General features: G+C 35.6%; 1 protein-coding gene across 4 annotated transcripts in view; it reads right to left on the bottom strand.

The window, feature by feature from the left end:
- The window catches only part of kif19 (kinesin family member 19), a 90,060-nt gene extending 66,085 nt beyond the window's left edge, over positions 1-23,975 (bottom strand). For all 4 annotated transcript variants that reach the window (XR_012388150.1, XR_012388151.1, XM_005156403.6 and 1 more), the window contains exons 1-2: positions 23,687-23,975; positions 17,368-17,448 (exon numbers count right to left, since the gene is read on the bottom strand). Coding sequence is in view for 2 of the 4 variants with exons in the window: in XM_005156403.6 (XP_005156460.1) it covers positions 17,368-17,448; positions 23,687-23,725 (120 nt within the window). In the remaining 2 variants the exon portion in view is untranslated. The remainder of the gene's footprint in view (positions 1-17,367; positions 17,449-23,686) is intronic.
- Positions 23,976-24,262: the final 287 nt, after the last annotated feature.

Here is a 24,262-nt window from a genome sequence, read left to right as displayed (position 1 = left end):
CATAATATAATATCACGAAAACTGAAACGGTTCAAACATTTTAGAATGACAAAAACGACATTTCAGATGTTTTACAATGTGTTCATCCTGCTGGTTTGTCCATTCACAAACATTTTAATCATCACATGATCTCTTAAAACAAAATCACATGACCTTTTGTAATGCGCATACTGGAATTTGTTCAGTAAAAGTGTTTCCATCATAGTTAATGCGCAGCTTTACTTACTGAATAAAATGTTTATCCTACTTAGTTATGCGCAGATGTTTTATGCACATTTTTTAAATGTATGCACATCATGGTTTCCATCAACTGAATTTTTATGCGCATATCCAAAATGATGTGGCAAGCTTTCGGAGACAGTGCATTCCTCTGCCTTTAAGTTGATTCCATGAGCCCTCAAATGTGTCATTAAGTTTGACGTTTTTGACGTTTCCTCCTTACACGCAACTTTTGTAAAGCATCTTCTTCATGTTGCTGTGTCAAAATCATTGCTTGTAAAATACGCTTTAGAACACTTAGTTTAAGCAAATTTGAAGAAGAGAGTCACTCTTCCTCACCGATTGCACTGTACTGCGTGCGTTGTATGCGTCCGTTCCCTAAGCAACAAGAACAAACGTCTGACATAGCCTGTACATACTCCTCAAAGTTGTTTAGAATTAAATGTTTAGAGATGGTCTTATGTGTGCCTTTGAAGTACCCCTTGATGATTCTTACGTCCTTGTCACAGCACCAGTGGCACCAAAATTCATATGCTGATTCGGTCTGGCCGGTGCTATAATAGCACCGGGTGTTGGTACCCAACCCTACTGAGTTATGCACATGTGTTTTTTATGCAATTTTTTAAAATGTATGCACATATTGTTGTTTCCAGCAACCGTTTTTTATGTGCAGATCGAAAATAGGCATACAACTGTTGGATGGAAACATAGCTAGTGACTGTTGGCGACGAGTGTGGGTGTGTCATGCATCACGGCAAAGTTGAGAATCCATCAACTTTATGCAAATAAGGAACAGCCAATACAAACATCAGTAGAGCTCATGTGACCATCTCTCAGCTCCACAGCATTTAAAATTTAAACATTTTTATAACATTGTAGAGTTTAAATGTGTCAATATCAATAAAATAAACAAACCCCAAAAAAGTATAGATATTTTACATTATTTTATTAAAAAATATCAAACTAAAAACCTCTTTTTTACTCTAATATTTTACTAATTACACATCCAAATATTCCATAAGCCATTTAAAACAGAAATTCCCTGCATAGTTCTTTGAACTCTTTTGAAAAAAAAAAAGCTTCAGTGAAGCTCCATGCTGAGCTGAAAGGGTCCGGTTGAGGTTTCTTTGGGCTCTGATCAAGTATAATCTGGAACGTGTTGAGTTATTGTACTTGGCTGAGCAGGTACAAAATGGCTCCATCAACGCTGTTTTGTCCTGTCGGCTTGGGTCAGTTTGACCTTACAGCACAGTTCTTGTGAGAAACTTGCCAAAATCAAAACCACGTGACAAGTGACATAACACCGGTGTCAATTCTGCAGGACTCTCTATGTTTGGTATCATCTTTCACATGTGAAAGGCCAGCAAATTATAAACTCTTCCCTTAAGCAGGATATCCAACCCTGGCAAAACCACTCTCATGCACCGAGCACAGACTCCCACATGCACCTTTCATCAGCACTCATCAGCAGAAAAAACAACATGTTTCCTCCCTATGGGACATGATTGGTAATAAAAAACTGCCTCACGCTCGTTTTGGCTAACAAGTGCAAAAGCATGAGATGAGCCTCATTATGAATGTGCAGGCAGGACAGCAGGATGGTGCAGTGGGACTGAGTCCAGCGCAAGATAATGCCAAATAACAGCCCATAATAAGTCCTCACGACCACAGAAAGCTTCAAAACAGCTTTATTACTTCAGATAGCAATGACTAACAACACTGAGTGCCCCTCAGAGAACAGAGGAACTCAATGCAATCAGAGAGCTCATTGAGTCCCTCTTAAACTGGGTTCCTCTCCCTGTTGTCTCAAATTAGGTTTGGAAGATTTACCATCCATCCTTATCTGAAATAAGGCAGCTGAAGACCAACAAAATCCCTAATGTGGGTCACTGATTGCGAGTGTGCTAGGGAAACACTGTTAATAAGAGTATTATTGATGATAAGGTTCAGTAGGGTTCATAGGGGAGGCTGTGCTTATGTGGTGTTGCTGTCCTAAGATTTAGGACTTCCAGAGTTTTGTTCTGGCATCCTCTGTGCTTTCTTATTTATTATATTTACCATGATTTGTTCTTTTTAAGCTTTGTGGCTTTTATCCACTTAAACTAGACTTTCTTATCTGTGTGTGATCTACTCATGGTCTCTTTCTGGTATTGCTGGTGCAGAAAAGGAGAGTTCAGACAGGGTTGAAGCTACGCCAAAGCATAGATTGTGTAACAGGTATTGAGTGCCACATGGGATAAGACAGATCTAGATTTCACTGAATGTCCAAAAGCAAGAGAACTGAATGTAGTCCAGCAGAATAGAACATTGAGAACACGTCCAAACACATTTTTTGTCATTCACTGCATGACAAATAAATTAATAAATAAAGACAATTCTGTATCTTAAATGATTCCAGAGTCTACAGAATGTGAAATCAATTAATCAAACGTCACAAAATCATAAGAAGAGTTACTTAAAAGTTACTTGTTTTGAATTTCGTTGAATTGCCATTCAGTAAATTACTGAATGGCAATTCAACGAAATTCAAAACAAGTAATATTGTGTTCTTCCAACCTTATCCAATAAAGGTTAAAGTTTAGTTCTGTCTGCCTGTTAGGCTTGCAAATCGTTAAATTTCAACATTTTTAAACCTTTCAAACAAGACTTTATCAATAGCAACGGCAGAGTCTCCAACGTGGGAAGTGGGCACACAAACAAGAAGGCCAAAGAATGCAGCTTCTAGCATCAGTTACAAGTGCACCTCTTGAGGTCAGGGTAATGACGTTTACTCAACACAGCTCCTACTAGATAAAATACAATACTTTATTTGTACAGAACTTGGCAAGTCTGAACTTCCAAGGACGCAAGTCCGAACTTTACGTACTTGATATTGAGAAACAGCCATAGTCTTTGTTATTACTAATTATGGAATTATTTTGATTTGAAATGGCACTCTCAAATTACTTCTGAATGATGCAAAACTTGTCATTTGTTTTCACTGCATGATAGTATCAAGCGTCATGTCTTCAAGCATCAGTGTGTATAAGTAAGCTCTGCATTAATCTCCGGCCAAAGTTGCATCCAAGGTTAAAGGCAATCAAGTCAACTGTGGTCTCACAGAGAAGGTCTCACATGCTACTAGAGAACTCTTCAGCACACTTCAACCTCAAGACTTGTCAACAGACCCAGCTTACCTGATTAAGAGGGGAGAGGAGGAGAAAGAGAGAGAGAAAGATCAGACGACGAGTCTAGAATAGGTTGGGACTGTAAACATGAGTAAAGAAGCATTAGTTAAACCACTTAAAGAAACCTCACATGTCATCAGGGGGAGCTGTTTTAAGGGCAGACAGACTGTTGATGTGGGATTACACACCTACTCAAATTCTCAACTCAAAATGTAAACAATGGCATCTTCACATGCACACAAACTTGGGTTGACCATATTGAATCTTAATTTGTTTTTTGTTATGTAGACTTTTATTGTCACAGGACTTGAATTTATTATTTATTTGATGTTTTAAAACTATTTAAATCAAATCTGTCGTTCTTTCTGTATGAAGCAAGAACATTACAAATGACTTTTCCATAGGTAGAAATAAGTTGTAATATACGCCTGTGGGAGGAAAACTATTTTATGAGTTCTAATGGCCCCCTGTATGCAGCCAATAGCACTGTATTTCCAGTGATGGACATTTACAGAGCAGGCCAGGGTGCGTGCACCATAAAACACAAATGCAGAGAGTCAACCTGTAAAAGAGCTGAGTCTAACAGTTGGCATTTTCCCCAGCAGTGCTGCGCCTAAATCTTGTCTGCTGAAGGCTAGTTTTGTTTGGAGAACTATTTCTCGGACTAGCTCTGAGCCTATTCAAACAGAACGCCTGTAAAAGACACCCAAACACTATTTTGTGAGATTCATCCCTCAGCCTTGCTGGTCTTAAAGTTATAAAAAAAAATAAAAAAACAACAAGTACAACAGCCAAGCCATCGAGTGCAAGCCTTGAGAACACTAAGAGAAATGAGCTAGGGAGCAGCGAACGCTTTGAAAGCCCATAACCATAATTATCCTGGAGATGAATATCTTTGATCCGTGCGGAGGAGCGGTGGGATGGCAAGAGCGACGCCATGAGGGAGGCTCTTTCTGCTAATTCGCTCTCTTCGTTATAGGACTCAAGGTGAGAGCAATTTGAATGTCCTCACGGGCACACAAGGAGGAGAAAGACAGCAGAAACTGAATACAGAAGGGCCAAAGCGGCGGCTTTGTTGTGCACAATGGAGGGAATTTGCCACGTTATCAGGTACGACCCGAGCTCAGATGAATGCAGCCCTTTGTTTACCCGCCAAGGGCTTTAATGGGAAACTCTGAGGTCCATTCTTCCTCTCAGTGCTTTCTGTCCAAACCACCTGCGCTAGCCTAAAAGAGATCCCTTGTACCATGAGTCCAATGCCATTTTCAAGAGTGACTGGATGGAAATGAATGTTTTTAAATAAGAATCTGCAGAGTTTTTAAGTAGAATAACTAGCTGTTTTGGTTAGTGTGCATCCAGCTAAGAAGACCCCATCAAGTCCATCGGCAATCAAGTTTACCAAACCATCTTTGCAAACCTAAATGCATTGTGTGTAAATACTGTACTTTGGATCCAATGCCAATTTCCAAGAGTCAGTGGATGGAAATGAAATTATGAATGAAGAATCTGCAGAGATGTTGAGCAGAATAACTAGCTGTTTTGGTTAGTGAACTAAGAACTAAGAAGACCCCATCAAGTTATTTAAAGGGAAACTACGAGGTCCATTCTTTCTTTAACAGTGCTTTCTGTCCAAATCACCTGTGTTAACCCACCTAAAAAGGATGCATTGTGGGTAAATACTGTACTATGAATTCAATTCTATTTTTCATGAGTCAGTGGATCAGAGGTGTCCATACTCGGTCTTGGAGGACCGGTGTCCTGCACAATTTAGCTCCAATTACCTTTAACACACCTGCCTGGAAGTTTCTAGTACACGTAGAAAGAGCTTGATTAGCTGGTTCAGGTGTGTTTAATTGGGGTTGGAACTAAAATATGCAGGACACCGGCCCTCTAGGACAGAGTTTGGACACCCCTGCAGTAGATGGAGATAAAGTTATAAATGAAGAATCTGCAGAGTTTTTAAGCAGAATGCCTAGTTGTTTTCATTAGTGTGCAGTCCATGGGCATTCAAGTCTAACAAACCACCTATGCTAACCCAAAAGAGATGCATTGTGGGTAAATACTGTGCTATAAATTTCAATGCCATTTTTCAGAGTTTGCATGCTTTAGACACTGTTTATCATGGTGCACTGCGGTTTATAACAAATCTTAATCCCTCACTCATCATTGTGTGTTGTACACTCAGGTAGGATGGTCTGCTTTGTCCACTAGTAGGCTCAAGCATTGGCATATCTTTGTTTATAAATCTATTCTGGGTTTACTCCCCTCATATCTTCTTCTTACATTTATAAAAAAAAAAAAAAAAAAAAAGAAAAACTGTTTCTAACCATAGCCTTCCGTCTCAGGAAGTTTTTTTATTGTATTATTTATTGATTGTACCAGTGGTGCGTACTGAAATGGGAAAAAAAAGGCTTTTAAACTTGCAGCATTTCCAAACAAAGTTGCAGTTTAAAGAGTTGGTTTCACTACATGCTTTTAAAAAGATTTTAAATGATTTGAAGTTTGAAACATTGGCCTCTAGATGTGCTGAATAGTTTTTAACTGTCATTGTATGTGTTTTGATTGTATGCGTGTTGCCTGTTATTTGTCAGTTTGTTTGTTAAAGCCATGTGTATCTGTATACTGCCTAATCTTGGCCAGGGCCACTTTTAATAGAGACTTTTAATCTTAACATGCTTTTTTCTGGTAAAATAAAGGTTATAACAATAATAAAAAGATTCAGTGGATGGAAATAAAGTTAAAAATGAAGAATCTGCAGAGTTTTTGAGTAGAATAACTAGCTGTTTTTGGTTAGTGTGCATCCTTGGGGAACTAAGAAGCCCCCATCAGGGTCTTTAAAGGTAAACAGGTCCATTCTTCCATTGCTTTCTGTCCAAATCACTTGTGCTAACCTAAAAGTGATGCATTGTGGGTAAATATTGTATTATTAATACAATGCCATTTTCCAGAGTCAGTGGATGGAAATGAAACTATAAAAAAATAATCTGGGAAACTAAGAAGACCACAGCAAGTCCTTTAAAGGGAAACTCTGAGGTCCATTCTCCCTGGTTGTTGCTAGCTCAGATATGGTTGTGACAGGAAATTAACAAAAAATATTTAAATTATCGATTAAATTACCCATTAATTGTATTTTCTTAACATCTACCCCACTTTAACCATAAACTCAACTGTCGTATTAACATTAAAAGCAGCAGTTGTACAGAGTATTATTTATGTTATCTATTAAAATACCCAATAAATTGTATTTTTTAATGTCAACCCCTACTCTAACCATAAACCCAATCATCACAGTACTGTAAAAATATGAATTATTGTTATACAGTGTCATAAAAATGCTGCTATATTGATGTGCATATCGCACTTCCGGCCAGCTGTGTATCCTATCTAGACTTTACCCTTCCTCCTCTCAGTGCTTTCTGTCCAAACCACCTGAAATAGATGCACTTTAGGTACAGTAAATACTGTACCATGAATCCAATGCCATTTTCAAGAGTCAGTAAATGGAAATGAACGTTTTTAAATAATAATCTGCAGAGTTTTTGAGAAGAATAACTAGCTGTTTTGGTTAGTGTGCATCCAACTAAGAAGACCCTATCAAGTCCATCAGCACTTACGGTCTACCGTGAAGGGGGACGAGAAAAAGAACCCAAACAATGGCCCTGACCTTGTCTGTGGGTTGTCATAGGAACAGGGAACAGCCCACTGTTTGTGGGAGAGAGGGGGTAAACAGACAGGCCAGTGAGGAGAGCAGTTAACAGCCTTTAAAAGCAACAGGAGACGCATCCCCTACCATATCCAAATCGCATTCACTGCCAATATGTTGCCAGGAACATACCGAGTGTGTAAATTAAAGACATAGTGATTTTCTGACTTCCTGCAATATTTCCTGCAGCCAGTTTCTATCATTAGTAGATGACATTTTTAGTGAGCTTAAAGTCCCCAAGAAATCAAAACTAACCATGATTTTGTTAGCTCACATTGCTAGTTTTGCGGTGAACAATTCATGTCATTAAGAAAAAAAGTGTGCCCTTCTAATGTTTAATTGAAATCTGAAAATGCTCTTATTGTTTGTGTTCAGTTGAATCTCAGATTACTTATATCTTAGAAATTGGGCGTGGCTAACATACTTAAACACGCCCCCTCCAGCTGTCAATTTTGACAACAAACTGTTTGTTAGGTTGTAATAACTACCCTTAAACCCTGTTCCAAAACATTCTGAATGAAAGGCCTACTTTACTACATCCAATCAGCTTGCAGTGGAAAAAAACAAACCACGCCCACTGTTTTCTCATTTAATATTCTTTTTCTCTAGGAACTGCATCACAATACAAAAAAAATAAATAAAATAACAGTCGCAGCTTTCTGTTCATGGGGACTTTAAAGTGCTGATATTTAAAGGGATAGTTCACCCAAAATTAAAAATTCTGCCATCATTTGCTCACTCTTTACTTGTCAAACCTGTAGATTGTTATGTTTAACCCAAAATTAGATATTTTGAATAATGTAGGAAACCTGTAATTACTGTACTATGAATCTAATGCCATTTTTTCAAGAGTCAGTGGATGGAAATGAATGTTTTAAATTAAGAATCTACTGAGTTTTTGAGTAGAATAACTAGCTGCCCTCATGAAATCAAAATTAATCCTATTTAAGATTGTTATGTTTAACACAAAATAAGATATTTTGAATAATGTAGGAAACCTGTAATTACTAGGGCCTGTAATTTCCATAATATTATTATTATTTTTCTTTCTATGGAAGTCAATGGTTACAGTTTTCCAGCTTTCTTCAAAATATCTTTTGTGCTCAACAAAAGGAAGAAACTCAAACAGGTTTGGAACAAGTCTAGAGTTAATAAATGATGACAGACTTAACTTTTTTGGGTGAACTGTACAATAATAAAATAATATTCATTCATTCATTCATTCATTTTCTTTTCGGCTTAGTCCCTTTATTAATCTGGGGTCGCCACAGCGTGATGAACCGCCAACTAAACCAACACGTTTTACGCAGCGGATGCCCTTCTAGCTGTAACCCATCTCTGGGAAACATCCACACACACTCATACACTGTGGACAATTTAGCCCACCAATTCACCTGTACCGCCTGTCTTTGGACTGTGGGGGAAACCGGAGCACCCGGAAGAAAACCCACGCGAATGCAGGAAGAACACGCAAACTCCACACAGAAACGCCAACTGACCCAGCTGAGGCTCGAACCAGCGACCTTATTGTTGTGAGGCAACAGTACTACCTACTGCGTCACTGCGTTGCCCCATACAAGGAATAATCATATTTAATTATTCAAAAATCAATTTCCAGCACTGTTCATGTAGTCGTTTAATCGAATCAGCTGATTCAAATGTTATCACTCAATTGAATGGCCATTTCAGTGGTTATCAGCGGATAAATATATGGGTCAGTAGGGGCCTTCTGCAACTACTGGTAGGCTCAGAACGCTGTTATCATTCATGCACATGGTTAATCAGCTATAGATCACATACAGCTGTGGCGAGAAGTTAACGAAAATTATTTATTAAACTTCCCATTAATGTTTACCCCTACCCAAACCCTACACCAACCGTCACAGTAATGTAAAAAAAAACAGATCTGGAGTCTTCTCTATTAATATAGCTGATTAACCACGAGAATTATTTATATTATTTATTAAATTTATCATTAAATGTATTTTATTAACGTCTACCCCTACATTAACCCTAAACCCAACCGTCACAGTAATGTAAAAACAGATCTGGAGTCTTCTCTATTAATATAGCTGATTAACCACGAGAATTATTTATAATATTTATTAAATCTTGCATTAATTGTATTTTATTAACGTCTACCCCTACCTTAACCCTAAACCCAACCGTCACAGTAATGTAAAAACAGATCTGGAGTCTTTACGATTAATATAGCTGATTCACCACGAGAATTATTTATATTATTTATTAAATTTATCATTAAATCTATTTTATTAACGTCTACCCCTACCTTAACCCTAAACCCAACCGTCACAGTAATGTAAAAACAGATCTGGAGTCTTCTCTATTAATATAGCTGATTAACCACGAGAATTATTTATATTATTTATTAAATTTATCATTAAATGTATTTTATTAACGTCGACCCCTACCTTAACCCTAAACCCAACCATCACAGTAATGTAAAAACAGATCTGGATCTGGAGTCTTATTGGTATAGCTGATTAACCACGATAATTATTTATATTATTTATTAAATCTTGCATTAATTGTATTTTATTAACGTCTACCCCTACCTTAACCGTAAACCCAACTGTCACAGTAATGTAAAAACAGATCTGGAGTCTTCTCTATTAGTATAGCTGATTAACCACAATGATTATCTATATTATTTATTACATTTCCCATTAATTGTATTTTACTAACATCTACCACAACCCTAAACCCAGCCATCACAGTTATGTAAAAACAGATCTGGGTCTGGAGTCTTCTCTATGGTATAGCTGATTAACCATGATGATTATTTTTATTATTTATTAAATCTTGCATTAACTGTATTTTATTAACGTCTACTCTTACCTTAACCCTAAACAACCATCACAGTATTGTAAAAACAGATCTGGAGTCTTCTCTATTAGTATAGCTGATTAATTATGAGAATTATTTATATTATTTATTAAATTTTCCATTACATTTTTATTAATGTCTACTCCTACCTAAACCCTAAACCCAGCCATCACAGTAATGTAAAAATAGATCTGGAGTCTTCTCTATAAGTATAGATAATTAACCATGTGAATGGATGATAACAGCCTTCTGAGCCTACAGGTAGTTGTAGAATGCCTCCACTGGCCCATATCTATGAGTTGATAACCACTGATGAAGCCCATTCAATCAAGTGATAACATTCGAGCAGGTTATCTAATTTGGTGCACAAGAAACAATTCAGATTAATTTAAGCGAATGATTTACAACTGATTAAACATGTTAAAATAAACACTTTCATTTCAATTTCTATTCTGTTCCTATTTCTATTCTGTCAGATTGGACTGCTTATACTGCTCACGCAAGATCATCACAATACACACATCGCTCCAACCACACAAAAACAACCCTGTCTCATCAATAACAAGTCACAAAACAATGAAGCTGAGGATGAAGCCTTAATCGCTTATGCTCCATAATGAGCTTAGGTGATTATAAGAGAGTTATGGCTCTTGTCACGGAAGTCGGTCAATGTTTATCTGCAGGTTTAGTGGAGGGCTGTTTTGATTAATGTTAACATACATCCACCTTTTAATAAAACTTAAGTCACGTCTAAGTGTCTGCTACTGGCAAGAAGTCACAGTAAAGAAGAGAGGTGCCGAGTTGCCTCATTGATATGTATCATCAATGTATAATGACACAGAGGTAAGGAGAGGTTACGGCCTTCCGGGTGTGTGTTTATGCATGTATGAGAGTCTTTGTGCTCGAATGAACCAATGAGTATACTGTGTATGTCTGGTAGTGCACGTGCGTCATCACCAGCACCTTAGCTTACGTAAGGTCTTGGTCTTGGTAAATAAGTTAAACCGCATACTAACACTGCATTCTAACCACATGTGACGTGACACTGCAATTTTTTGTTGGCCGAACTATCCATGGGGTGACATGTTTCTTTTGCGGTGACAGTGAAACAACAGCATAACTGCTAGAACAATAATAATCTCAGTTATAGTGACGACGTGCTTTACTCAGTGTTAAATGTACGTAATGTGAGTTTGAATATCATTTTCTGTGATGTTTATAGTGATATTGAAATAATCGGCAAATAGTTTACCTCAGATATTGACAATAAAATAACTAGCATACAGAAAGTTTTAACGCTTTTACTGCAAACATACATATGTACACAACCCAGTATGTACTTTAAAATGTTAATGAGATTTCATATTTATGAATTAGCTCATAAACCTGTGCATTTTGTTTAGAACTTTGGTGAAAAATTGTGTGAGAAATCGATTTTTGCCATCTCCAAAATGCATCGCAGTTCACTCTTGAATGGGTTCTGAGGTTAGTTTTAAACAACGGAGAGCGCTCTAGGCTAATTTTTAACTATAAATTCACATATTTAAACTAAAGCTCATGATATGTGAACTGACATGCTAAATGAGTGTATTGAAGATGTTAAAGACTGGATGACCAACAATTTTCTTCTCTTAAACTCAAGACAAAACAGAATTATTAAATATTGGGCCTAAATCCTGTACACAGCAGATCTCACAACTCGACATGCAATTAGAGGAATACAAAGTTAGCGTTAGCTCTACTATAAAAGATCTGAGTGTAATATTAGCAAGCAATTTAACTTTTGAAAATCATATATCCCATGTCACAAAAACTGCCTTCTTTTATCTGAGAAATAGTGCTAAGTTGAAGTATGCTATCCATCTGATGCAGAAAAGCTAGTTTATGCCTTTATGACTTCTAGGCTGGAACTCACTAAAGAACAATTTTGTAATTTGCTTACATCTTTCCTAAATTTAATAATTTGTAAGGAACTGGAAAAATATCCGGTGTTAAAAACTAAGCTCAGAATCTATTCAAGAGAGAATAAACATGCAATTTAAATAATCTATTTTTGTTGCCAGTGCAATATAATATTCTGCACTTTTTAGCTGCTGCAGCATTTAATTGTTTCTGTCATGTAGCATCTCATGCAATCTTGTTGAGTTGTGGCTGGTTAGGACACAATGTAATGTAATGATGTGATTGTAGAGATGTTAATAAATAGCGATTAATCCCAGTCTTCTGTAAAATCAAAATAAGAATTGATCAATTCCATGCAAATATTAAACTTTCCATAAAAATATGTTTTCACCAAAACAGTGAAAACTAGTCTATGTTTGTGTAGGCTTGCACACTTTAAAAATACCTATCTGTCAATGTTTTTGAACAATTTAATTTATTATACCAAATTTACACAAGTGCTGATTTCACATGTCACATCTGTACCAGAGAGATGTCATATCCAAAACAAAGTTTTTTCCTCATAAATGAAAATTTTTCACGGATGTCGGTAACGAACAAAGAAATCCATAAATGCAAAGTAAACACATATACTTAGTTTACTTAGGTGTAGAAAGGTAGTGAAAGCCCAGACAGCAGCTGAAATCACTCAGTAGTTCTTCAGCAACCCTCTGCCCTTCCTCATTGTAAATGAATATCAGCTGCTTCAGTTCAACATCTACATTAGCAGGATGATGAAGATGAGACAGGGTGAACATTTCAGCAAGACAATGAACCTAAACACAACCAAGGAAACTTTCAAATGCTTTTAGAGAAAGAAAATCAAGCTGTAGAATGGCCCAGTCAGTCCCCTGACTTGAATCCAATAGAAAGTCAAATTACAGATCAGAGACCCACGGAAACAACATGTCCATTTTGTTTAGAGCTGTGGTGAAAAATTATGTGAGAAATCGTTTGTGAGATCTCCAAAAAGCATCGCTAGTCTAACTTAAATTGATTCTGAGGTTAGATTTGAACAACAGATAGCGCTGTAGGCTAACTTTTAACTATGCATTCAAATTATACCTATATTTCAAATGAAATTCAAAACAATAGGGAAATTCAGAGTTGTTATTACACATAACTATTTTTTCCGATTTTATGTGATTTGTTTATGTTTGTATTGTTTGGCTTTTTATAAACTTTGGTTCAATTCCAATGTCAACAGCTCCTTTAGGAATATCATTCCAGAAAAAAAAACAAGATGTGTTCAATACTTATTTCACAGCTGTACATTCTCGATGAATGTTTATAATAGGGTTCATACACATTTTTACTACAAAAATTAAATTTTCATGACCTAATGTTTCATGTAATGTCTACATATAGGTGGTAAATATTATAGAACAGTTAAATCTATTACAGCATATTATAAAACACGCAATAGTTTCAATTTATTTTAATATCTATGTAAAATAGATAATTCTTGCACAGCACCAATAACGTTAGAGCATGCTTTTGGCCAAGAAAAGAAGTAAAAATGACTAACCTCCATTCCAATAAACAGATACTTATCAAAATAATTTTAGATAATCTAATTAGCTCCTTAAACTAATAGTAGGCAAAACTACTTCTATTAAAAAGCCGCGGTCACACTGCACTTTTTGCTCCATAGACTTCCGTTCATAGGCATGCGAATGCAGCAGACCAGAAATGTAAGCACATGTTTTGCATTTGACTTGGTGAATTCTTACCTGTGAAATCACATCAGGTGATTGCGTGAGACTAATGGAAGATAATTTAAAATAAGAAACTTAAAATATGGAGCAATCGCTCACTTTGAATAATGTTTAATCATATTGTTTAACCCTGCCCCTTTTCACAGCGGCGTATGACAGAATTTTGCAAGCACAAGCTCTAGTGTGACCGCAGCTTAAGTCACTTTGGACAGAATGTCTGCTAAATGACCAAACGTAAATGTAATTTTCATGACTTTTCCAAAACCTTGTGGGTTTTTTCTGTTTTTCCAAAACGTTTCCAAGCCTGGAAAATGCCATGTCAGAATTCCCTTTACAGATTTCCATGACCATATGAACCCTGTTTTAATTTTGATGGAAATGATCAGATCAATAACGCTGAAATTGTTCGATAAGCATTGGATTTGCACAAGCAATCCATTCAACATTACTTCGAGCTCTTGGGATTCCTAATGATATAATCCAATGCGTATGCAATAGCTATTGAATCATGTGAAGATAATTGATGCACCAATCAGATTTAGCAATGAAGGACAGCTTGGCACTGATGCTATACCAACGTTGGCATGATCCTGCAGCCGTCAGGTGGTTGGAAGCCCTGAAGAGCAGGTGGCTGCTGTCTAAGCCACCCAAAGTCCCTGACGGTGAGCTCATCCTCTTAAGGTTTACCCCTCCATGAGTGCCATCAGGGAGGGAAAACACCACAGACACCACTAATAAAAAACACGCCTTAGTCTACTCGCAGATAGTGCTGCCATATGGCACGTTGGGTAAAACAGATAAGAAGGGCGCTTAGTTTGGTTTGTCAGCGAATCTGGATAATTGCTTACTAGCTTAGACCAGCATGAACTAGCCTGGATGCTCACCGGCAGACATGCGTGCGTGTTTTTGAGTGTTTTTCTATAGTTGGTACTGGCAGTCTTGTTCTGTCTTCCTCTATTCATGGGGATGACTGCACAAACATAATACACAGCATCAAAACCATTCTGTACATGCTACTAATCCCATCAGCCCTTGTATAACCAGTTTGCATTGTTAAGCTGAAGTGCGCGAAGGTAAACATGACCACCTCAGATGACTGTCCGTGGGGCTAAAGTCAATGTTAGCCATTCAACAATATGCAGCATTCAGATGAAAACCAGTAACTAGTTATAAGTTAGCATCTAGCATACACAAGCAAATGGCTAATATTTTACACTGTAAATTAAACACATGTTTTAAAGACCACCAAAAAAGCACCAAATACGATGGAGAATACGGGGTAACTGTTGTTATGAAAAATAATGAATAATATATAGCTGAAGTCAAAACTGTTGTTTATTTATTAATTCATTCATTTTCTTTTTGGCTTAATCCCTTTATTAATCAGAGGTCACCGCAGGGAAATGAACCGCCAACATATCCAGCATATGTTTTGTTTTATCCAGCCACTGGGAAACACCCATTCACACTCTTTCACAAACATAAACTACGGCCAATTTAGCTTATTCAATTTTTTTTTTACTTTAGCGACCCAGAAGAAACCCACGCCAACACAGGGAGAACACGCAAACTGCACACTGAAATGCCAACTGACCCAGCTGGAGCTCAAACCAGCAACCTTCTTGCTGTGAGGCATTCATGCTACCCACTGCACCACCGTGAAAAATCACAAATCAAGGACATTTTTAAAAAAAATATATGTTTAAATAGTAGGTCACAGGTAAATTAAATTATGTGTAGTGAGATCTCATGGCACTGGCTAATTGTCGTTGTGACTTAAACCCTTGAGAGAGAACATCTGACCACCAATGCCAATGAGAGCTCTGGGGACAATTAAACAAGCCTGTTGTTAATGCCGTCACTGTTTCCCAACCAATTTTGAAAAAAAAAAGACTTCTAAAATTACACAATGGACAATGCCATCACAATCTAGCCCTAATTGTCTATATTTTTTAAATGCACAATAATAAGAGTATGATATAATAATAATCAATAATAATTAATAATACTCTTTAGCATTTTGACTTCTGTGATGTCCTCATCGCATGTTTTTCTAGCCGAGATCTGATTACTTGTACAGGACTGTTTGATCTACAAAACATGATTTCCTGTTGATAGCAGTATTCTCTGAATAATGTGAGTGCTGGACTCATTAAATATTGCTTTTTTTCAGAAGCTGAATAAACAGCCTGAGTCATCTGTTTAGCTCTTATACTGAACACAACAGAGGCCAACCAATTAACACAAACAGATCATGAAGCAAATACAGACTGCATATGTAAATAGTACTCAATGCAGAATCACTGGACACATAACTACATATACAGTGCAAGGGTCACCCTGTCAAAGATTTGGGGTAGTAATCCACATCATGGTCATAGAAAAGACTGCCACAGAATGCATAGTACCATGCAGAGATATAACTAGGCAGGTTAGGGTAATTAGGCAAGTTATTGTGTAACGATGGTTTGTTCTGTAGACTACTGAAAAAAATATAGCTCAAAAGGGCTAATAATTTTGACCTTAAAATGGCTTTGGAAAAATGTAAAACTGCTTTTATTCTAGCTGAAATAAAATGAATAAGTCCAGAAGAATAAAATTATCAGACATACTGTGGAAATGTTCTTGCTTTGTGAAAAATCATTTGGGATATATATATATATATATATATATATATATATATATATATATATATATATATATATATATATATATATATATATATATAAAAAATTAAATAAATTAAAAAAAAAAAATATATATATATATATATATATATATATATATATATATATATATATATATATATATATATATATATATATATATATATATATATATATATATAAGAATAAGAATATATATATATATATATAATATATATATAAAAAAAAAAAAAAATATATATATATATATATATATATATATATATATATATATATATATATATATGTATGTATGTATATATATATATATATATATATATATATATATATATATATATATATATATATATATATATATATATATATATATATATATATATATATATATATATATATAAGAATAAGAATTTGTAAGAATATATATATATATATAAAAAAAATATTGAATATATATACAGTATATATATATATATATATATATATATATATATATATATATATATATATATATATATATATATATATATATATATATATATATATATAAAGCATTTCATAGTTTTCCATTGTTTATACACTGTACAAACTGTCTTTTTTATTGCCCTATCCTACACCTAATTCTTACAGGAAACCGTGTGCAATTTTACTTTAAAAATGGAGACAGCATGCAATACCCTCATAAGTCACTAACGCGTTGCAATGCCTGTTCCATGACAATGTCATTATACACTTTTACATCCTGGTATGTCACAAAAACATGCACAGACACACACACATGTTGTTATTGGTGGTTTACAGGGACTCTTCATAATTGTCATTGGTGGTTTAAAGGGACTCATCATTCATTTTATATTGTAAGATATTATAAATTTACAGTACTTCTAAACCCAACCCTCGTAGGAAACCAGTGGAAATATTTTAATATCGAAAGACACCAGTAAGTACGATTGTTTAACCGTTTTGAATAACAAGGACATCTAACATGTAGTAAACCCCTGTAAGATTACAACTAGGTCATACTCATGACATTAAAAAAAAAAAATGTCCATGTAAACCATCAAAACCGGTACACACACACACACACTTATTGATCTGTCTCCTCTGACCTGGTCATCCACTTTGTGGGCTATAATAGTGGCTCCTTCCTCCAGTTCAGCATCACTCAATGGCCGAATCCTCAGGGCCACCTGGAAAACAAGAAAAGAGGAAATGCATTAGCCTCCGAAAGTATCTGAACAAAAAACTACACTTGAATGAATGGCATGGCATTAGAGTCCTGTCCACGCAAATGTGGCATTTTTAAAACTTCAGTTTTTCCTACATGGTTTGGTTGTTCGTCCACACAAAACTGCAACATTGTGAGTTTATATCTCGCAATTCAGACTAACCTCACACTTTCACATCTCACATTTCTGAGACAAAAAGTCAGATTTAAGGCTGCACAATATTGGGAAAAACTGATATTGCGATATTAAGCGTGCCTGCAATATATACTGCGATATGAATATAATTTCACAAGATCACTTATAACTCTATTCGGAATAAATTAATATTTTTACATTATATAATATAGAAACATACCGATACAGGAAATATTTTTCACTTGAGCGAATACAAACTAATTTTATGGTTTTCTGTGGAATCTAACAGTGTTAAGGTACAGAAATTCAATAATAATAGATAAAATAACACTCTATAGTGCAGGCCTATGGTTCTCAACCTCGGTCATGGAGGGTCAGTGTCCTGCAAGGTTTATTACCAACCCCCATCAGACACACCTAGGCTAGCTAATCAAGCTCTTATGTCGCGGTCACACTAAAGTTTGTGCGTGTGAAATTCTGTTGTACGGCTCTGCGACAAGGGGCAGGATTAAACAAGATTAAACAAGAGCGATTGATCCATGTTTTAAATATAAGTCCAAAGAGGTCATGTTTTGATCTTTGGTTGGTCTCATGCAATCACATGATGCAATTTCGCTGTTAAGAGATTACCAAGCTTGAACATTCCAAGCTGCCAAATGTGTTGTACGAGCTTGCGTTTCCAGTCTGACGCATTTGCGTGCGTATGAATGGAAGTCTATGAGGAAAAAAAGTGCAGTGTGACCGCAGCTTTACTAGGCTTTCTAGAAACATCCTTCCAAGTTGGAGCTAAAATCTGCAGGACACCAGGGGCCTCATGTATCAACGCTGCGTACGCACAAAAACTTTGCGTACGCCAGGTTTCACGCTCAGAATCGCTCATGTTTGGATTTACTAACAATGAACTGAACGTGGGAATGTGCGCAGCTTCACGGCAGCTTTCTGGCTGGCGTACGCACATTTTTTGTGCGTGTCTGTTTTATTTCCATTGGCGACTCCTAGAGGCAGTTGTGTTAAATTCCTCTCTACAAAGTGTCTGAGCCTTGCAATGGCAGCTGTATGAGACGGGTTCAGCAGGTATATAAGGTTTCCATACCATACATTTGACCAGCTAAACATTAAAGCACAATTTGCAGCAGTCGCCTGTTTTCTCAATGTAATCTGAGCGATCTACCGCACGCACATTGCTATAAAGACACTATCTGAAGATGAATTTGCATGCGTGAATTAGAAACATTTCCATTCAATAAATGTGCAAATAAAATATGATGCTTATTGATATGAACTTATTGATGATTCCTACTTGTCTTTCTCGTGATAAATAGTTGGCAAAATCTGATATGTAGCGGGGGAAAAAACAAGAAAGAGTTCATCAGACGCTGGATTCGAGCCGAGTTCATGCTCGAACGTATCAATTCATGATCACATGCATCTTACGAGTAGCGCCACTGAGACTGTTAAGCGTCCTGCAACATTTTACAGATATAAACCACACTATTTCTTTTTTTCAATGCACTCAGTGCGATGTTCAGACCCAACTGTGTTGACCGCATCAGCTAAACTCTCCCACTCTATTTTTTTGTTGTTAATTCTGGAGAACAAACTTGCAAATAACACCGCTTTTCTCCGGTCTACCTCCGAAAGCAGCACCTCCAATTCGCATTCTGTTTAAAGTTTCTCTTTTTGCTTGCTTTTGAAATTGCTTTTTCGTTGGGTTTTGCCATTAGCATAGTCATTAGCATATTCATACGGGGGAGGAGGCAGGGAGGGGTTTTGTGCTCGTGCATGTTGCGCTCAGTTTCACGTTCATTCAGATGTACAAAAGAATATGCGTGAGATTTGGTGTACGCAGTGTTTCATACATCTGAAATTTTTTCTGCGTACGCACATTTACAGCTTTGTGCGTACGCAATGTTTTAGTAAGATTTCCACGCAAGTCTTCGTACATGAGGCCCCAGACCTCCAGGACCAAGTTTGAGAACTCTATAGTGTAAAGCCTTCATTGTATAAATAATTAAACACTCTTATTTTTGGTTTATATACCTTTATAAACACTTGATTTAAGTTTGCTTAAATCTTACAAAGTCAAAGGTCTTAAAAACATCCAAATTCAAATATTTCAGTCTATTTGAGGGTTAAACTTATACAATGACTCCCCAAATCACGTTCTGAACTTTGATGCTGATCAACTATTGTAATTCACACACTGCAGTATCGATGCTGAAACAATATATTGTGCAGCCCTATTACACAATTCTTAGATAAAAAGTTATAATAACCCTTTTTTATTAGTATACGGTGGCAAAAACAGGCTTCAATATTAAATGTAAAAACAACCCTTCAAAATATTTTCCTTGAAAAACATTCCAAGTACACAAAAGTTGCACCAACAGGCACAAAAACATACATCTCTATCAAGCCATTCATACACAACCTGCATCCATTCCCATGATTGAGATGTCTGAAGAACACAATTCTCTAATAAAGTTATGTTTTAAGTGCATTCCTGTTTATCTACTTGTGTCTGAATGAGCTGGCCTGCAGGAGAATGAAGTTTTGTGCATGAAACTGATGTATTTTGTAATAAAATCAACACTGATGGACCTTAGTGCTGCAATGCAGCTCTGCAATGTACACTAGCGAGTTAATTATTCAGTATGAATATTATAGCTGGAGGCTATTGCTGCTTGTCGAGCGAAAAGATAAAATGCAGTCTAACATTTAATAGAATGCGGCAAAACCAGTTATGTTGCTCAAACACCCAATACCTGCATGAAGACATAGTGGCACAAACGTCTAATGCTAAATTTAGGTTTACGGATCCATAATTGTTTTTATTGATTACTCCTGTTATAATGGGAACTGACCTAGAAAAGGAGTCTCACTGGCCCACATTTACAGCTGGAATGATGTAATGCAAATGGAAAGAGAGAAAGGGAATTTAAACTGGCTCTGTGAATAATTGAGACGGGGGCAAAAGATCAGTAGAAAACAGGTATTGGGCTCACAAGAAATCTAAATATAACAAGAGAAGACTGGCAGACTGAAATCTGTACTGGGGTTTTAAGTAGACAGGCTGTCAGGGAAGAAAATCTGGATTTTGTTCATGTCTAAAGTAGGCATGGGCCGGTATGAGATTCTGACGGTATGATAACCTTGGATATAAATATCACGGTTTTACAGTATGAGGGTATTGAGAGTACTGCTGTAAAATATATTCTTTTTAAATGTCTGGGTAAAAAACAAAATCTTTTTCCCTTTTGTACACAATATATTTTAATTTGAGGAACATTTAAAATGTTTTAAAGCAGTAAGGCTAAATAATTCAAATAAATTATTGACCTCTGCAGTCTTCATTTGTTTCAAAAACACTATTTTTTTTACAATTTAAAACAACATCTTTGGAGATTATTCTGCTGGAGATACTGCTGTCCTAAAAAAAAATAAAAAAAAAATCGTACTCATACCTTAGAAATGGTATAGCAGAAAATTTTGACGGTTTTAAAACCTTGAACACGGTTATCGTCCCATGCTTAAAGTCACTTGTTTGTGTCTTATTATACATTTGTGCACACTAAATATTAAATAGAGCCTTTTTTTTGTAGACAGAAAGCATATTAGATGCAAGTAATGTAGTAATAAAGCAACTTTTGGGAAAATAAAATGTCAAAATATTGTTGTCTGTGATGCTTTGAAATTTCATCGAATGATTTGAATTTTAAATATGCCAGAGAATATTTTTATACATAAATACTAAATAAATATTGTTACAGTAAATGAAATCATAGTGTGTACCTCCGTAAATAATGCCATGTTATTAGCTCAGAAGAAAATATATATTCTCTTTATTCCAGACACTAGGTCCATTAAAGACAGACAAAACAATACAAACCACACAATTCACATTAAAAGAGACAGTTAAGCCAATATTTCATCAAAGGTGACTGATAACTAAGGCCCACAGAGATTTCCAATGATTTTTAGCCCATCATTGAGTAGGCATGGGTCGGTATAAGATTCTGACTCTATTATAACCTTGGATAAAAATATCTTAGTTTCACGGTATTGTGCTCACTGCTCTTAAATATGTTATTTTTAAATGTTTAGGTAAAAAAACAAAAACTTTTTTCCCTTTGAAAATAATGTATTTGATTTTTTGAAAGACTTATGATATTTTGGAGCAGTAAACATTTCAGGCTATATTCAAATGAATCATTGACTTCTGCTGTTTTCATTTGTTTCCAAAACACAGATTTCTTTACAATTTAAAATGGCATCTTTAGATATCTATTCTGCTGGAGATACTGTTGTCCTAAAAAACCAAACAAACAAAAGAAAAAGTTAATAAAAAAAATACCTTAGGAATGGTATTACAGAAAATTTTGGCAGTTTTAAAACCTGGACCTTTTCACCATATGGTTATCGTCCCATGCCTATCACTGAGTCTATTTATTCACTTCTGTAAATATAAAGGTATTTAATTTTTAAATTAATTTCACTAGTATTAAAATATTTATATGATTTATTTACAATGCAGTTTGTAAATTAATATTTTCTGTCTTTTAGTAGAGATATTATATAAGAGACTGGCTTTGTTCATCAAAAAAGTGGTTCTAATTCAATTTGCATTGTAAACACTAAATAAAAGTTAAAAATGTATTATTTTGTATTTCATATATAATTTTTTTTAGTTATGATTATCCCAAAATCGTTCCGCATAAAACAAAATAGCAAAAAATGTCTGCAGATTCTGTCTGGCCCTACTGATAACGCATCTCAGTAAGCCTAGGGTTTATCAAATTAAAACGCTATTCTGATAATTCTCCAATCAACAGATAAACGTATAAATCAAATTACAAATCAAATAATTCACTTGGACTACACCATCTCTGTTTTTTTTTTTTTTTTTTTATCAAGAATCCTCATAGAATCATTGTATGCAACCTGTATCTTAAGGAGACTCTCTTTAATTATACCACAGAGCAGCTGTGTACAAAGAACTGCAATACATTCTGAAGAAGTCAACCTGCTGCAAACACAAATAAAACTTTCTCCCCAGCATATTTGCTTGAGCATATAATTTTCAACATTCCTTCTACATATCATCAATACTCATATCTTCAGTAATATTTAAAAAAGACTAACGTAAGAATTAGGATGACAATCTGATTCAATCCACTGTATCAAGTCTTACATTTTTAATCACTGTCTTGCTCAGCAAATCATTTCAATAGTCCTGCAATAAATGTGTAATAATGATATAAAAGTGCAATCAATAAATGTATTCATTAAATTAAGTAAGAGAGTCTCTCAATGTAAGCTCATAAAAGATGCATAATAACTGCAAAAGCCAACATCAAACTGCTGCTTTAAATAATTTACATGGAACATGTACTTCAAGTCAACTTTACCACAATAGTTTCTCATCATACAATAAAATGTACTGCATTTATAATTACTTCCTGCACAAAGCCTAAACATCTGTAAAGACCACAAGAAATACGATATATATAAACCATTTTGATGGATGTAAACAAAAACAATGGTTGACATTTTTTATTTCTTTGGCTTCCGAGAATCCAAAAAAGCCCACATATTGATAAATAATGTTATGATGGCTGTTTGAACATTAAGTTATGATTGAATTGCCTCTTGTTACAGTTATGAAATAGTTTGATAACAAGCAGGGGTCAATGACATTCCCATATTGAAATGGTCTATTCACATATGCTATTCAAACTTATAACATAAGTGCATCTATAATAAGTGTATCTATAATATGTGCAGTACCCATTATTATTAGCCTACTGGTAGCACACAAGCTAATATACAGTAAAAGCTGCATAACTGATACACAAAAATATGTATATATTACAGACACACTCTCTCTCTCTCTCTCTCTCTCTCTCTCTCTATAAAAAAAAAAAAAATATATATATATATATATATATATATATATATATATATATATATATATATATATAGGGTTATTTATTTACATATGCATACTGTATATTTAGCAGAACGTAGTTTAGAGCAAACACAAGTTGAGGTAAATAACACTTACTGTCAGCTGCTGGTCCTTTGACTCTCCAGTGTCCTTCATCGTAATGTTTTGCGGGACGATGATTAGTAAACTAAAAGATGAGCATCACGTGAAGAGGCTAAAAAACAGCGGACGCGCGCGGTCATGATTCGTCAAACACTTCGCCTGCTCTTCTGTCTGTCAGTCAGAGATTATAAACACTCCGAGCGATCAAACAGCGCCTATTAAACGGCAGTGGAGTCCGTCAGGTCCATGTCTGAGCTGGACGCGTGTCTCTCCACCCGCAGTGAACCCGTGTGTGTAAGTGTGTGTTGTGTTTGTGATGCCCCTAGAGATGAGCAAGTAGTGCATTGCGTCATTCACCGCGGCTGATGCTACGCTCAGGTGGGCAGAAATCAGGAGACTGTGAGGCCGCGGCGACACCTGCTGGTCAGACACCTTACTGCTTTTTTTTATCAATTCGATAGAAAAAGAGAACACAGCTTATGAATTGAGATGAAATAATAATAATAATAATAATAATAATAATAATAATAATAATAATAATGGGTGAGGCAGTGGCGCAGTAGGCAGTGCTGTCGCCTCACAGCAAGAAGG

Source organism: Danio rerio, chromosome 12, assembly GCF_049306965.1.
Source record: "Danio rerio strain Tuebingen ecotype United States chromosome 12, GRCz12tu, whole genome shotgun sequence".
In the NCBI taxonomy this organism is placed as follows: domain Eukaryota; kingdom Metazoa; phylum Chordata; class Actinopteri; order Cypriniformes; family Danionidae; genus Danio; species Danio rerio.
This window is presented reverse-complemented; position numbering and strand designations above follow the sequence as displayed.